This window comes from Chanos chanos, chromosome 4 (genome assembly GCF_902362185.1).
Source record: "Chanos chanos chromosome 4, fChaCha1.1, whole genome shotgun sequence".
In the NCBI taxonomy this organism is placed as follows: domain Eukaryota; kingdom Metazoa; phylum Chordata; class Actinopteri; order Gonorynchiformes; family Chanidae; genus Chanos; species Chanos chanos.
The window spans coordinates 3,720,623-3,735,790 of record NC_044498.1 but is presented as its reverse complement, the minus strand read 5'-3'; the positions used below and the strand labels follow the sequence as shown (position 1 = coordinate 3,735,790).

The 15,168-nt window shown below is 40.9% G+C and overlaps 1 protein-coding gene across 1 annotated transcript; it reads left to right on the top strand.

The window, feature by feature from the left end:
• Window positions 1-11,239: 11,239 nt before the first annotated feature.
• Window positions 11,240-14,862, top strand: ypel5 (yippee-like 5). Its single transcript, XM_030771720.1, has 3 exons — window positions 11,240-11,410; window positions 12,966-13,126; window positions 13,910-14,862. The coding sequence occupies exons 2-3, from the start codon at window positions 12,986-12,988 to the stop codon at window positions 14,132-14,134; spliced, it is 366 nt and encodes a 121-aa protein (XP_030627580.1). The 5' UTR covers window positions 11,240-11,410; window positions 12,966-12,985; the 3' UTR covers window positions 14,135-14,862.
• The last annotated feature ends 306 nt before the right edge of the window (window positions 14,863-15,168 follow it).

Genomic DNA, 15,168 nt, shown 5'->3' with positions numbered 1-15,168 from the left:
CGTATGTGTCATTGACAAGGTTGCATCATGGCGGCACATACAGTGGACATTTCCTTCCCACATGGAGACACTATTAACTCTTCACAGCGGTATAAACAGTACCACTTTAACTTAAAGATGTTCAGGATCACGATCTTCTCAATGGCAAACTTAATACTTCCTTGAGTGAATCACAGCATGAGCACTGTGACAGCATTAGCAATATCTCTTATCACGCTGGATACATGCGTAGTTAAACTTAAGAGATATAAACGTGACAACAAAGCAACAGGCACTTACTTTCCGTCACTGACTCAATACACGGAATATCACAAACAGGATCACACAGGAAGAAATAAGGAATGTTAATTGTCACAGGTAAGTGAATCTAAACTATAATGCAGTACACATTGAAATTGAGAACTCGTTCCCTTTCACACAATGGCTCAAACTAGCAAAGTGCATATGTCATCTCCCATAACCATAGAATGTGAGCAATTAAGGTGATAGTCCAGAAAATCAGAAGAAATGTCAGAGCCTTTTAAACACGATGCATTACTGCAGCAGTCTGTTGTCCCAGCGTGCTTCAAAGAAACAACCATTTTGCCGTCACCCTATGTCAAACTGATGTTTATTGACTACAGCTCTGTGTTCAATACCATCATTCTGTCCAAGCTGGTCCTGAAACTGAGGGACCTAGGCCTGGGCACCCCCATCTGCAATTGGATTATGGACTTCCTGACAGGCAGGCCTCAAGTGGTAAAGTTAAATAACAACACCTCATCCAGTCTGGTCCTCAACACTGGAGTACCGTAAGGCTGCTGCCTCAGACAAGGGCTGGACTCTCTGTTCACACATGACTGTACAGCCATACACAGCAACAACCAGATCATCAAGTTTGCGGATGACACCATAGTTATTGGCCTGATAAGCAATGATGATGAGACAGAGTACAGAGATGAGGTAGCCCAGCTGACGCAGTGGTGCAAGGACAACAGCCTTGCACTGAACGTCAGCAAGACTGAGGAGCTCATCATGGATTTCAGGGACCAGCAGATTTCAGGTGGATTTCAGGAACCCGCTCCCCTGTCAGCCTAAATGGGACACCAATGGAAATCATAAGTTTCTTCCGTTTCCTGGGATTACAGATCTCTAACGACCTAGCATGTACCTACAACTCGGAGGTCATGTTCAAGAAGCCACACCAATGCCTCCACACCCTACAGTGCTGTAGGAGTTGTGACATAAGCACACGATGGCTTGTGAACTTTTACCGTGGCGCCATAGAGAGCGTTGTGATGGGTGGTGTCACTGTGTGGTATGGCAATACCACTGCACAGGACAGGACAGCCACCCAGAGGGCCGTGAGGATGGCAGAAAAGATCAGCGGGTGTGCACTCCCATCCATGGAGGAGATCTTTATGACCAGGTGTCAGAACAAGGCCAGCTCCATCATACAGGACCACAATCACCCTGGGCACCAACTGTCCCCCCCTCCCTTTTGGTCCGGCCGCCAGTACCGCAGTATTCGTACCAGGACAAGCAGGTTCAAGAATAGTTTTTACCCACAGGCAGTGCGCCTACTGAACTGTTAATCGCTCGACTACTGGACTTATAATTGCACTGAAACTCGGCTACATAGCATGCGGGCACTCTCACTGTACTGTACTGCACTAAGTCAATTTGTTATTGTTATATATCGTCGTACCTTTTTCATTACATTGTATCGTTACTATCTACTATGCTATTATTATCATTGTACTGCCTTGGTCACTTTTCAATTTTTTGCACCACACACCATAGTATTATAACTCTTACTTAGTCACATAACTCTCCCTAGTCACTTTTTATTGTTCTTTACTGTATTGTACTGTACTGTACCTCTACTGTATTTATTTGTACTTATCATATACTCACTTGCTCTTTTATTGTGCTTATTATGTTCTTAGTGTTTAGCATTTATGTTTATAAACGATACTGCGGGAGTGAGTGGGGAGTAGGCATTCCATTGTACTTGTTACACATGGCAATAAAGAATCTTCAGTCACTTGAATTACAATCCAACAGCTATCTCCACAGTGACACCTACTGGCCACTTTGGCTATGAACACATCTTGATAATGCTATTCTGTGAAACAACAACTCAGACAAGCGTTGACAAATTCTAAACTACTTATTATTCTGGTGGGGTATTCCAGGCTCTCAATACATACGATCAATACTCTACAACTCTCAGTGAATTCAGTCCCCAATGTTCCTCTACAACTCCCCAGCAGCTCTGAGCATCTCTTTTTTGTGAGTATTCAGACTGGTCCTTCAGGTAATTCTTGTGAACAGGTCTTTCAGAATGCTGAAGAGGCAAAAAAAGACAGAATATATACAGTTACAGAAGTTCTAATACTCACACATATAGAAACAGATAGTGAGTGCGTGTGTGTGTGTGTGTGCGTGTGTGTGTGTGTGTGTGTGTGTGTGTGTGTGTGAGTGGTGGTCCATGAAGGTATTGCAGGTGGTCCACGAGTTCAATAATGTAAGTGTAAACAATATAGAAAAGCAATGTTTAAAAAGAAAGTTATCATATGTGGAGCCAAACAGACTCATCATCCTTGCTGTGTGGCATCAGAGGAAACCTGGTCTTTTCCAAACTCCGACAGAACTCTGGTAGGGGGAGAAGATTATGTGAGAGATCTCTTAGTTCTCTGTGTAGAATTAGTACAGCAGGTGTTTACAGCATTTTATTGCAGGGCTCCCCAGTTACAGAATAGTCTTCCAGCAATAAGCTCAAGATTCAGAAAGACTCTTAGTATTTAAATAAAGACTAAAAAATGTCTTTGTTCACTCAAGCCTACAAGTAAATATGCTAAAACTAGACCTTTGTTCCCAGTTTATTGTTACAGCGAAAGAAGAAGAGGTGGAATTTTCCAGTGCACTGGTCTGTCAGTGCATGTGATCACTTGTGTTTATTGACTTTATGTTGCTGGAGTGCTGACATCTCAGGGAGCTTTCAGGTCTGACGTACCTGCCATCTGCCATTTCTTGGCCTGGCTGAGTTTCACTACTGCTTAATATGCATCTCGTGAACTTTCTTTGCTCAAGCAATTAATAAAGCTTTTTCTCTTCTCCCACTTTTTAACACGTTTTTGGAGGTAGACTGCCCAACAGCTCAGATCCAGTTCTTCCCTGATATGATAGTGATAATAACTCTTACCGCTGACTGCCTGCTTGCCTGGCACCTTTCCCCTGGTCTTGTAATTACTACCTGACCCTTGCTCCCACCCCTGAGTTCTTTCCTGCTGAAATATCCTAACCCTCAATGTTTCTGCACCTTCCCAAAAACTCTAAAACCCAAAATGTATCTCATTTCGCCATGTTGTCTTCAAACTACGTGGAATAGACCAGCTACTCTAACTCTGTACTCTATCAATCTCATGTTGACCAGAGGATGATGGGGTCCTCTTTCCAGTCTTGGTTCCTGTAAAAGTTTTTCCCTATTTCAGTAAAAGGGAGTTTTTTCTTTCCACTTTTGCTTTCGGGCAATTCACACAGTACCTGGGACTCTGTAAAACTGCTTTATGACAATGTCTGTTGTAAAATTGTCATGCATGTATGATAAAACTGTACTGAACTAAATGTACAACTATCCAACTCTAAGCAGATAGAAACTGTGACTTTGAAACAAGCCATATATATGTACACCATATACATATATTATATATATTAACTCACAGTCTAACAATACATGTGTAAACCTAAGGAATACAATCCCCAAAAATCCTCCAATAATCTATAAGTATGTGTTGTCTTCATTTATGCTCAGCTCTTTATTTTCTATGCATCCCCACATAATTCATCACCGCAGAAATCACCATTGTTTTACACATAGAATTATCACTCCAAAAATTAATGCTTCAGCAATACATGTAAAGATGTACTTGACTCCATAGCACCTGCAAAAATCTGGAAAGTCAAATCAACTTGCAGCATGCCTTGGCTAAATAATAATACTAGAGAAATAAAGAGAAAATGCAGACAAGCTGAACAGAAATGGAAAAGGACAGACTAGTGGTGTCATATGACATTTTGAAAGGTCGAATGTCTGCTTGTCACAAATCAGGGAAAGAAGCCAGGTCCTCCTATTTCTCAAACATTATTACGACAAGCTGCCATAACCCCAGGATTCTTTTCAAAACCATTGAATCTGTAATTAACTAATTAACCCCCCTAGCCAGCACACTGAAGCCATCCCCATGATGTGTGAGCAATTTTTATCCTTCTTCGCAAATATAATAAATGAAATATAACTCCAGATTGGTCATGTAACCGATGACCCTATTCCATCTCCACACTGCAACCCCTCTGCCTTGCTCTATAACTTTGAAGCCCTTTCATATAGCTCTTTAAAGGACACAATGGCCAAATTAAAGCCTTCATTGAGTCCTTCAGATCTGAAGCCTGCCAGGTTTCTAAATGAGGTTTTTAACAGTGTTGGTCCCACTATTTTGTCTATTGTAAATAGCTCTCTGTCCACTGGATGTGTTCCCTCCTGCTTTAAGCATGCAGTAGTCCACCCACTGCTCAGGAAACCTAACATCGACCCTACCAATTTAAAAATTTTTAGACCCATCTCTAAAGTACCATTTTTATCAAATGTTTTACAGAAGACTGTCTACGTAGAATTGACTTCTTTTATGAACAACAATGATATTTTTGAATTTCAATCCAGCTTCCATGCACACCATAGCACCAAAACTGCTCTCATCAAAGTGACAAACGACCTTTTACTTTCAGCTGATGCTGGTGATTTTAATTCTTCTTTGAGCTCTGCATTTGACACTGTGGATCACTCTATCCTATTGGATCGCCTTGAAAAGCGGGTTAAGATCAGGGACACTGCTCTAGACTTTAAAATCATATTTATCAAAGAGAGCTTTCTCAGTAGTCATGGGAAATGCCTCCTCTTCTGTGGCCCATCTGTTCTGTGGTGTTCCCCAAGGCTCCATTCTCGGCCCCTTGTTGTTTTATGTATATACACTGCCACTGGGACCTAATATGCATAAACACAAAATCCAGGATCATTGTTATGATACCAGTGAAGAGGGCAATCTTCATCATCTTTCATCTTGTCTGGCAGAAATAAAGTGCTGGCTGTCCCAAAACTTTTTCCAGATCAACAAAAACAAATAAGAAATAATTATCTTTGGTCCACAAAAAAACATGCCCATTATTTACAAACTTCTTGGATCCCTGTCTGCAAACACCAAACCTGCTGCCAGAAACCTGGGCGTAATATTTGACAGTGACCTTCATTTGAAAAACAGATTACTTAGGTTGTGCAATCATGTTTTTATCAATTACATAACATCTCAAAAATCAAGTCTTTTCTCCCTCGGCTTTATCTCAAGAAGGTCATCCATGCTTTTATTTCATCTAGGTTAGACTACTGCAATTCTTTGTACTCAGGGTTAAGCCCAAAAACTATCTCACACCTTCAGTTTGTGCAAGATGTAGCTTCTAGACTTTTAACAAATGCTAGAAAACAAGATCACATCAGCCCTGTTTTAGCCTCTCCTCACTGGTTACCAGTAAGTTTTAGAATTAATTTTAAGATTTTACTGTTCACTTTTGAAGCACTTCATGGTTTAGCTCCCAGCGACATTGCTGAATTGCTGCTCCCCTACAAGTCCAGTGAGCAGCCTCAGATCCTCGGGCAGTTTTCCGCTGGCTGTTCCTATTTGTCCTATTGCTCTTTGTATTGCTCTTCCGTTTTATTTTTGTTATTGTAATGGCCTGAGTCTCGCCTCAGTCTTGAAATGTTATAATCCTTGTTAAAGCTCTTTGTAACTTTGTTTTGAAAAGGGCCGTATAAATAAAGTTCATTATTATTATTATTATTATTATTATTATTATTATTATTATTATTATTATAAAAGATGTGAATTTGGCACTTGTTAGTGGAAGATGGTCATTACATGACAGGGACTGGAGTGTATATAAGTTATAGTAATTACTGATTACTGATTCAAATTATTCTAGCTCATTTTATCTGAACTGTGGTGTAGGCAAATGACACAAGAGGATAATGTCTGGAACCATGACTGTGGTGAACTTGTTAAACAAATTGTCTTGTATTGGGTTAAATAAAGTCTGCATGAAAAACATAACAGAAAGATTGTATAACTTGAGTCATTTTGGTTATGAATTTAGGTGTTTTCACTGTTTTTCTGGTTTCTGTCCATCTTCTTTATGTCACTAATGTTCAAATCCACAACAGCTGTAAGGCTTTGCTTTCGACTGCTCTCTGTTTCCTCGGTTTAGAAAACATTAGGAGATTCTGTTGCCATAGAGACAGTGTCAGAGTCCTTGACCCTTTGTCTTCCCTGATCAAGGATATCACATCTGTATTAGTTCTGACTTGATCAATAGGAGCATGCTACCAAGAAAGGCCCTGCTCATGGTCATGAGTAAATCTATTACAGAGATGTATTTAATCCATTGATCTAACGGCAACATAACAATCTGCTCTTTAACAACAGTCTACTATATGACCCAGATAAGGAGGGTAGTGCAGAGTCATTCAAGATTATTCATGTCTTTAGTTACTTGTGTTATGGTGATCGCCATCATAAACCTGCAGTTGTGCAACACACATGATAATGTAAAGTGATAAATTTCAAACTGAAGCTGTGCACTGTAAATTGAATTCTATCTTTGTCTGAAGGGTGCAGAGGGACTAGTTTGCCGTGTTAAACCATAAATTCCATTGTTTTCATTTGCTAGTGTTATAACAACAGGTATCCGCGTGCGCGCGTGTGTGTGTGTGTGTGTGTGAGAGAGAGAGAGATTTATTTTTTATTTTTTTATGGGTTATTTTTGGTATTTTTATTGTATAATTATAAATAATGTAACAGACAAATTTCAGGGACCATCCAAGCTCTCAACAAATAGATCAATAAATACATACTCACATAAACAATTAATTAATTCTTAATTAGCTTTTCTTTGCAAAGTTCTTGACAACTGTTTTTCAAATGGTCACAACAGATACACATTTTATTTTAATGATTTCAAATGATTAGCCAGACAGAACACGTGTCCTCTGTGAAGGCACGTGTCTTCATCGAAATCAAATCAGCACAGATTATATTTGTGATATGCGATCTTTAGGCTTGTTGTCTGTATGTTATGGAAGCTATTTTGACAGACATGTACATGGTGACCCAACCACACAAACCCTCTAAAGGAAAACACATTTGCCTCTCATATTCAAAACCGTAGTTGTAGACAAACTGGCATCTCATATTCAAAAGTAAAACACAAAAGAGGTATGCAATATGAAATATTACACAGTAGCATTTGCACTTGTCCTCTCTTTGTCAGGACTTTGACCTGTCGGTGTAGCATCGCTGCAGAGTACTGGGATAGAAAGGAAGGGGGAAGCTATAAGAGCCACTGCTGATGTCGTTCTCAACATCTGGTGTGACCACAGTGTGAGTGAGACCTCATGCATCAAATAAAACCCAAAAGAGGCCAAACAACATGCTTCTGCTCTTTAAAGACAATAGAAGTATATGCTTTTCACAAATGTCATGAGAATTCAAGAAAGCTTTTTTTTTGTCACTGAACTATATGTTACGGGGCTTCAAAATTTTGTGATGCTTTGTGGTCCTCGCTATTTCAAACCGGTGCCAATTTGTCCATTGCTGACTTCACTGTCCAAGAAGCTGATATGAAAATTGGGTAACACTTTATCTTACAGTCCACTAATTACTGATATTAACTAGGAAATCAAATGGCAATAAAATACAGTTATTAGGATAGGAATAATTTCCTGGTAAGTACATAGAAACCTACTAGGAAACTAGATGGCTGCAACCCTAACCCTAACCCTAACCATCTAGTTTCCTAGTAAGGTTTCCATGTACTTTCTATATAATAACGTAGCACTTACGATACATTTCTTATGGATACTTTCCAAATAACTATAAATTGTTGCCATCTAGTTTCCTAGTAGGTTTCTATGCAGGCTGCTCGCCAGGGAATTATTTAGTACTTCTTATCCAGTTTTTTGCCCTTTCCTAATAACTGTATTTTATTACCATCTCATTTCCTAGTTGATACCTGGTAATTAGCAGACTGTAAAATAAGGTGAAAATGGTCTGACCTTAAGTCATTTCTTTACAAATGAATTAACAGTGCGCAGTTGTGAACAGTTCCTTTATAGTAGAGTGACCAGATTCCTCAGTGTGAAAAACAGGACAGCCTTCACCCCACCATTGACACCCCCCTCCCCCTCCCCACCCATTTGGAAGAGCATAGTCCTCTAACACAAATTCAGTTAGCTTAACCTTTATACCGTCTTGTGGATTAAAATAATGCACAAGTACAAGGAACAATTTTATGTCCTTATGATGGGATACATCTATAGTCAATGTGAAAAAATTAACACTTTTCCAAATCACACTGAAGTTCTTCTTCTGATAAAGGAGCAAACACATTGCATATATTGGCCTCAGATTTGGTGCAGGCAGAAGACAATTTCGGATTATGCATTTTTTTTTTATCAATTTCACCATGAAGTCAGCCAGTCGAAAGCTATGCTCATCCACAACAGAATGGTACACAAAAAGTCCTTCATTTGAGTGCACCTAATCATCTTCAGGACTTTGCTTGCACTTGGTGTGCCACACTCACTTTTTGCATCATCCAGATGCTTTCTTGCATGCACATGCTGTGTGAGCTGTGTAGTAGCATGTGGCAAACATGTCTCAGCTCATAGTCACTTATGTCAATAGAGTCAGACCTTGCTGACCAGCTAGAATTTGATGATCCAGTGGATGATTTTGTGAGGAGGAAGGCAAGAAAGACACCAATATAGGAAAGTGCAGGGGAGGGAGGCTCCAAAAGACATGTGCCCTGGGGCAATGAGCCAGCCCTGGGACGATGAGCCAGCCCTGTTAACTGGCATCTTTGATTTAAATTTGGTGAGCCTGGAAATACGGGACAAAACATGATTTTATTAGAATAAGTGAGGACAACAAAAAAAGTGTTGAAAGACGGGACTGTCACGGGAAAAACTCGACGCCTGTTCACCCTACTGTATCGTGAAAATATCAAGTATCAAGCGCCCCATGGCGATATGTCCCCACTATCAGTTCCTGTAGATAAGACAGTGACACATTGGGAGGAATGACCGTTAGCTAATAGCAGAGGTGACTGGACTTATCAAGAGATCACTTTAAGTGCACGCAAGGCAATAAACGCGCACATGAATGCCCACATACAAATAATCTAGAGTTATCTGTGGATCATTATTAAACCTCCTGATCCTGAGGTTTCTGCATTGTGGGGTTCCTCCTTGCCACTATGTTGTGCTAATGCAGAACATGATCATAAGTGCCTGTTAGGGCCAGTGAGGCCTAGTTTGAGCTGAGGACCCAAAAGCAGACTCAGTGGACAAAAAGTGGATGATTTAGTGGATGTTTAATGAAGTTATCAGTCCAAAAACAAAAGACAAAATAATAGCAAAGGTACAGGTAGGGCTCAGACAAAAACAGTCGTGAAAACATGCAGCGAGTTTGTGGCACGGAGAGGCAGAGAAAACATGCGAAGGTAAACAGGGACTAGACAGAACTCACAAGGCAAAAACAGGCCTGGGTTGGTAACAAGAAGGCAAAAGATCCAGGCAGAAGTTCCAAAACACTCGGCAAAAAGTCACAAATCCAAAACCCGGCATAGGTCAAAGAGCAAAAATACAAGGGCAACACATCCAGGCAGAAGTTTCAAAACACTAAACAAAAAGTCACAAAACCAAAAAAGAGGCTTAGGTCAAAGAGCAAAAATACAAACAAGGCAGGAACAGGCAGGGAGCAGGGTTAGGATAAACCATGTACCAGAGCAGAGACAAAATAAAAATTATGAAAATTACTATAACAATTAAGATAATACAAATATATATAATTACTTTAGCAGCCATTTGCAGTTCCTATATTATGAAGTGAGCTTACAGCTTAGCATGACACACTCTGGTCCTCTCTTTCCCCCTCTAGTGGTTAGTTTTAGTTAGTTCAAGTCTGCAATAGAGGGAAGCTAGTAGCCAATGACATTTTATTCAGTAGGTTGCAAAATGTGCTGTAGTTTGATGACACACATCTGAACCACACCATTAGAGATGGTGTTATCAAAGATTGCATGACAGCTGAGGAAAAGGGAACTGGACATGTATTCGTTCAACTGTTTTATATGGGTGAGAAAGTCATAGATCCACTGAAAGCTCAGTTTGTTTGGTAGTAGATCAGACATGTTGCGGAGGCAGTGAATGGGGTGTGTGTGTGTGTGTGTGTGTGTGTGCATGTGTTGTGGGGGGTGCAGGAAGTATAATGGATGTTTTAGAGCAGACAGCAATGGCGCACAGGTCTGGTGATGGAAAAGCGGGTAGGGGTTGGGGTCACGTCCAGCAGTCTGGGGCAGAATCCAAAATATTCTACATCAACACAGTATCAATCACATCTATTACAAAAAGAGCATAAGAGTTGTGTGATCTCAATCAGAGGGAAACATTACATAATAAAAGTCATACGGTCAGCTCATCCCGAAGGCCAGAACATTTGAGTAAACCTGTGGTGCTACAGGCCCCCAGTATCACTTTTGTGCAGATTATCTCAAGTACATAATCACCAGCAGTCAGATACTGCCAGCAAATGCATTCCCACAAGGGAACAGTTTCTAGAACATACCATCAACTGCTGTCCGGATTTTGTTAACTCTGTTGTACATGGCATGTTTAAAAGTATTCACTCAGAAAAGAAAGTAAATTACAAAGTAAAAGGCTAGGTGTTCAGACTTTTATTTTACTTCCCTAGCACACGATTCCCATCATCTGAACTGTGGGACATTCTAATCTGAAGATTTCAGGACTGTTAGAAATTACTGAAAAAAAAACTTGATAAGGCTGGACTAACCATGTCAAAGGCATTTTAATTTTTCTTTCATTATTTCCTTGCTGAAAATGGGTATAGCACACAAGGTGCATGTACTACCTTTTCTTTGCATGTAGATGTAACTGATGTTACGGTTTACTAATAACACGATCTCTCTAAGTGGTTTTCCAAAAGGCAACTCGAGGAAAACTAAATACAAAACATTCTGAAACTTCTATTGCAAGCAGTTGCATGATGTGAGCGTTTCCTATATACGCATGCGCAAGGGCTCAGACACCGGATGTTGACATGGGCTGCGGAACAGCTGAGTGGGGGACAAACAAAGCACCAAGACAACACTGACAGGAGTCGCCAAACAACGATCTGAAAACCAGGCAAAATATAAGCGTATATACAAAAAGGTGTCACATACGAATTGATTAGACAAAGAGCTTGTAGATACCAAGTGAAAATTGGCTATTAAACGGTCGGATACAGCTGACAGCAATAAAAAGGTGAGACGTGTTACGTACATTAGCAAGCTAACCCAGCTGTGTATGTTACCATGTTAGCTTTTGTTGTATTTTGACCAAATATTTGATCAAAATGATGTTCTCGGTCACATATATTCACACTGTTGACGGGCGATTTGAAATGTGCTTTAGGGGTATGTTCTTTGTTTGAGCTCCGTGTATTGAGAAGATTTCTGTATTGTTCCTACTAAACGTTTTCTGCCTGTATTAGGTAACCAGGTTAGATATACTTATCAACGTTTCTGGTTTTTAATCACTCAGTTGCCCATATGCTAACTAGCCATCGATCGATGTGTTTGACAAGCGGGAGTTTGATGGTCGAAATGGAAATAGGCTTGCGCGTGCGTAATATAGTATAAGTAAACATTGGTAACTTTTCTGAAATGCAACAAGTTGTTTAAAAGCTATTCACGGTTTTTGAACTGTGACCTTCATCAGCGAGCGAGACAGCAAGTTATTAAAATTATTATTAACACTACCACTAGGGCTAGTATGAGTAATAGCGGTAATATTTGCGAATTTCTAGTAAAACCAGTCAACAAAGGCCCACAACGACAGGGCCAATCACATAATTTCAGAAGACAAACACTGAAGGTGCCGTCAGTAGCTGAGTCAGAGGTTTGTTCATGTGTGCGAGGTCCGCTTCAATAAGCTGTGCTCGCCCGCACTGATTACAACGAGGCGTTTTGTTGAGGTGTTTCATTCTTGCTCTTAGTCATAGCTAAGTGGTTAGGACTGCTGAGGACTAAGCATTAAAGACTCCTCCCCTCCCCCCTCTCTGTTCAGTTCCGCAGCTTCAGTGCAGCAGCTGAATCTTACGTCCTTGTTTTATATTGTCCAGAAGGGCTGGCGCAGCATCGTAGCTCAGACACCTCCCCGTCCCCTCCCATTTCTCTCCAAGCGTTGCTATGTAGAAACTTCAAGGACGGCAACTAAACGGAGCAGTTACATTTCGACAGAATTCGTCGCTTTGATTGTATAGGATACAGTGTTAAACATATTTCATTAGGTAGAGATACTGGATTGAATAAATTCCAATCAGCATGTATGATTTGTGTGGTTGTGGCATTCTGTTGCTTTAAAAAAAAAATTAAAAATTATATTTAGGCCACGTTTTCCTCTTAGCTGCCTCTTTTTTTTTCTTGTTAGGTGTTAAAATTGCTTTAGCTGGCACTGATTTTGTCACTGCGTAGGGCCAGGGGAAGCTCCTTATGTAGGACAGATAGTGTAAGAGAGCAGGTCTGAATGCAACAGCGAATCCAGTTGTATGAAACAGTTGTTATGGTACAGTAATGATGTAATGATGACTATGAAGAATGCATTTAGTGAAGACTTGTTCTATATCTAATACATTACATGAATCTTTGGGAGGAAAAAAATTGTTCAAGGGTGTAGTCATTTTTACGTCCTTCACTATCCATCCGTGTTATGTCCAAACCATAAACACAGTAGTATCTGTGTAGTTTCTGTGGATATTGAAGTCTGTGTAGTTTCTGTGAATACGGAAGGGGCTTGTTTTTGTGTGTGTGTCCTTTAGGATAGCATAGAGCAAACACAATGGGGAGGATCTTCCTGGATCACATCGGCGGCACTCGTCTCTTCTCGTGCGCCAACTGCGACACCATTCTGACCAACCGCTCCGAGCTGATCTCCACACGCTTCACGGGGGCCACGGGACGCGCCTTCCTCTTCAACAAGGTGAGTGTTCTCACCTGCGGGGGGGCCTGGTCACACGGCTTCATCAAGGTTTCTAAAGTTCTGCTTTCAAACTGTATGCCTTGATCCGTTAGGACAGTCTGCTACCGCTTGCCTTCAGCCTGGTAGTCTTGAGTTTCCATGCAGCTTGTTATATAAGAAGCAATGGATTCCATATATCAGCAGCAGTGAGAAACATTGTGAGGAAAAGTACCATACAGAAATCCAAGAGAAGCCCCTGTATTGTTGCTGTTTTACAACAGAGGAGTGATGGAATCACTGTGCTGTGTTTTTTGTCCATTTAAGGGTCTAAAAGTAAGTACTCAAAAAACTGACTACACTGTACAGTGCCAGGCTTAGCATGCTTCAGCAAGCATCACATGCAAAGCACCATTTGCAAATTTGATTTCACTGTCTCCTTGTTTTTCTGTGAACCCCTTTCTTACTGTCAGTATTCCCAGTGTTTGAATCACTGGGTAACACCTTAACTAACTCTTTTTATGCATCACTGGCTAAAGCCCCTTACAGTTTTGTAATAGCTGGTGAAGTGCGGTTGTTCGTATAAAGACACATGGAAGGAAAAAATTTGAGGTTGTACAAAGAAAGACAACAGCAGTGTTTCTACTACTGAGGCCTCAAATCGAAACATAAAAAGTAATCTTCCCAGATTTTTCTTATTCTGTCAGTAGACAGACTGTTTGACTGCAGTGGGATGAAGCTGTAACGATACACGCCCCCCCCCCCCCCCCCCCCCCCCATCCTGAAATCTTTTTGTCACGCCCCCAGGTGGTGAATTTACAGTACAGCGAGGTACAAGACAGAGTGATGCTGACAGGGAGACACATGGTCCGAGATGTCAGCTGCAAGAACTGCAACAGCAAGCTGGGCTGGATCTACGAATTCGCCACTGAGGACAGCCAGCGCTACAAGGAAGGCCGCGTCATCCTGGAGAGGGCGCTGGTGAGGGAGAGCGAAGGTTTCGAAGAGCACGTGCCGTCAGACAACTCCTGAGTCTCCTCGCTCGCGTCTCTCGAGCCTCTCTCTCTCACGGTCACCTCGCTTGTCTTTGTGTCCCAACACAACGTCGTTACTATCTGCAAAACTGATCTGTGTAAAGCTCTCCGTCAGCAGGGCGAGCACTGCTTAAAGACTTCTGACCAAAACAACCAGCGCCCCCCCCCCCCCCCCCCGCCCCCCTCTGTGTCTCTCAACATAAATCCTCGCCCGCTATTGGATGTGGCATTCTTCAAACAGTCTATGTCTATGCTCAAAAGATAGATCATAAGCTAGCCCCCTAAACACATACATAGATACCAGTTATATCTAGATCTGTATGAGTTGGCTTCTGGGGGTGGGGTGGGGATTGGGGGATGGCACAATGCTCGTTCAGTGGAAAAGCAACTGCAACACCCTGATTGGTTAGCCAGTCACTCAGTGCATCTGACTGTGATGTTTTCTCTTTATCTGCCCTTTAGAACATGGGACTGAAAAATGAAAGGAGGATATACGAAAATCAAAGAAATCCTCCCAAAGCTTCATTGGCCTTGATAACTTTACTTGCTCCATTGGCCTTGATAACTTTACTTGCTTCATTGTGTAGTTGGTGGATATTACAATGATACATTTTTTTTTTGCTCATTCATTAAAGGAGTTGTTAGGGGAGAAAAAAAATAAACAGACATTTTAATTAGCGTTAGTATAGCACCAGATATTCTTTTAAGTTTTGTCAATGAATAAGTTTTTTTTTTCCTCTATTCATCAGGCTTTTTCCCTTGTATTGATTTATCAATAAAGTGAATGGTCTTGCTGAAGGAGGTTTTTTTTTTGTTATTTTGTTCGTTTGAAACACTCACACATCAACACAAGTGAAAGTCAACTAAACATGTGTTGGTGATGAGATAAACACAAACACACAATGCAGACAGGAACATTCCTGTGACATCAGGGTAAATCAGTGCATCTCTGATAAGGCTCCGGGCTGCCACATCCTCTCTTTATAACCAATAGTATATTAAGAGGAAATGTGGGAAGAGCAAAGATGTATG

Coding starts and splice junctions, on each gene's coding strand:
- ypel5 (XM_030771720.1), top strand. CDS start 12,986: ATGGGGAGGATCTTCCTGGATCACATCGGCGGCACTCGTCTCTTCTCG. Junction 13,127..13,909: donor GCGCCTTCCTCTTCAACAAG/GTGAGTGTTCTC, acceptor TCACGCCCCCAG/GTGGTGAATTTACAGTACAG.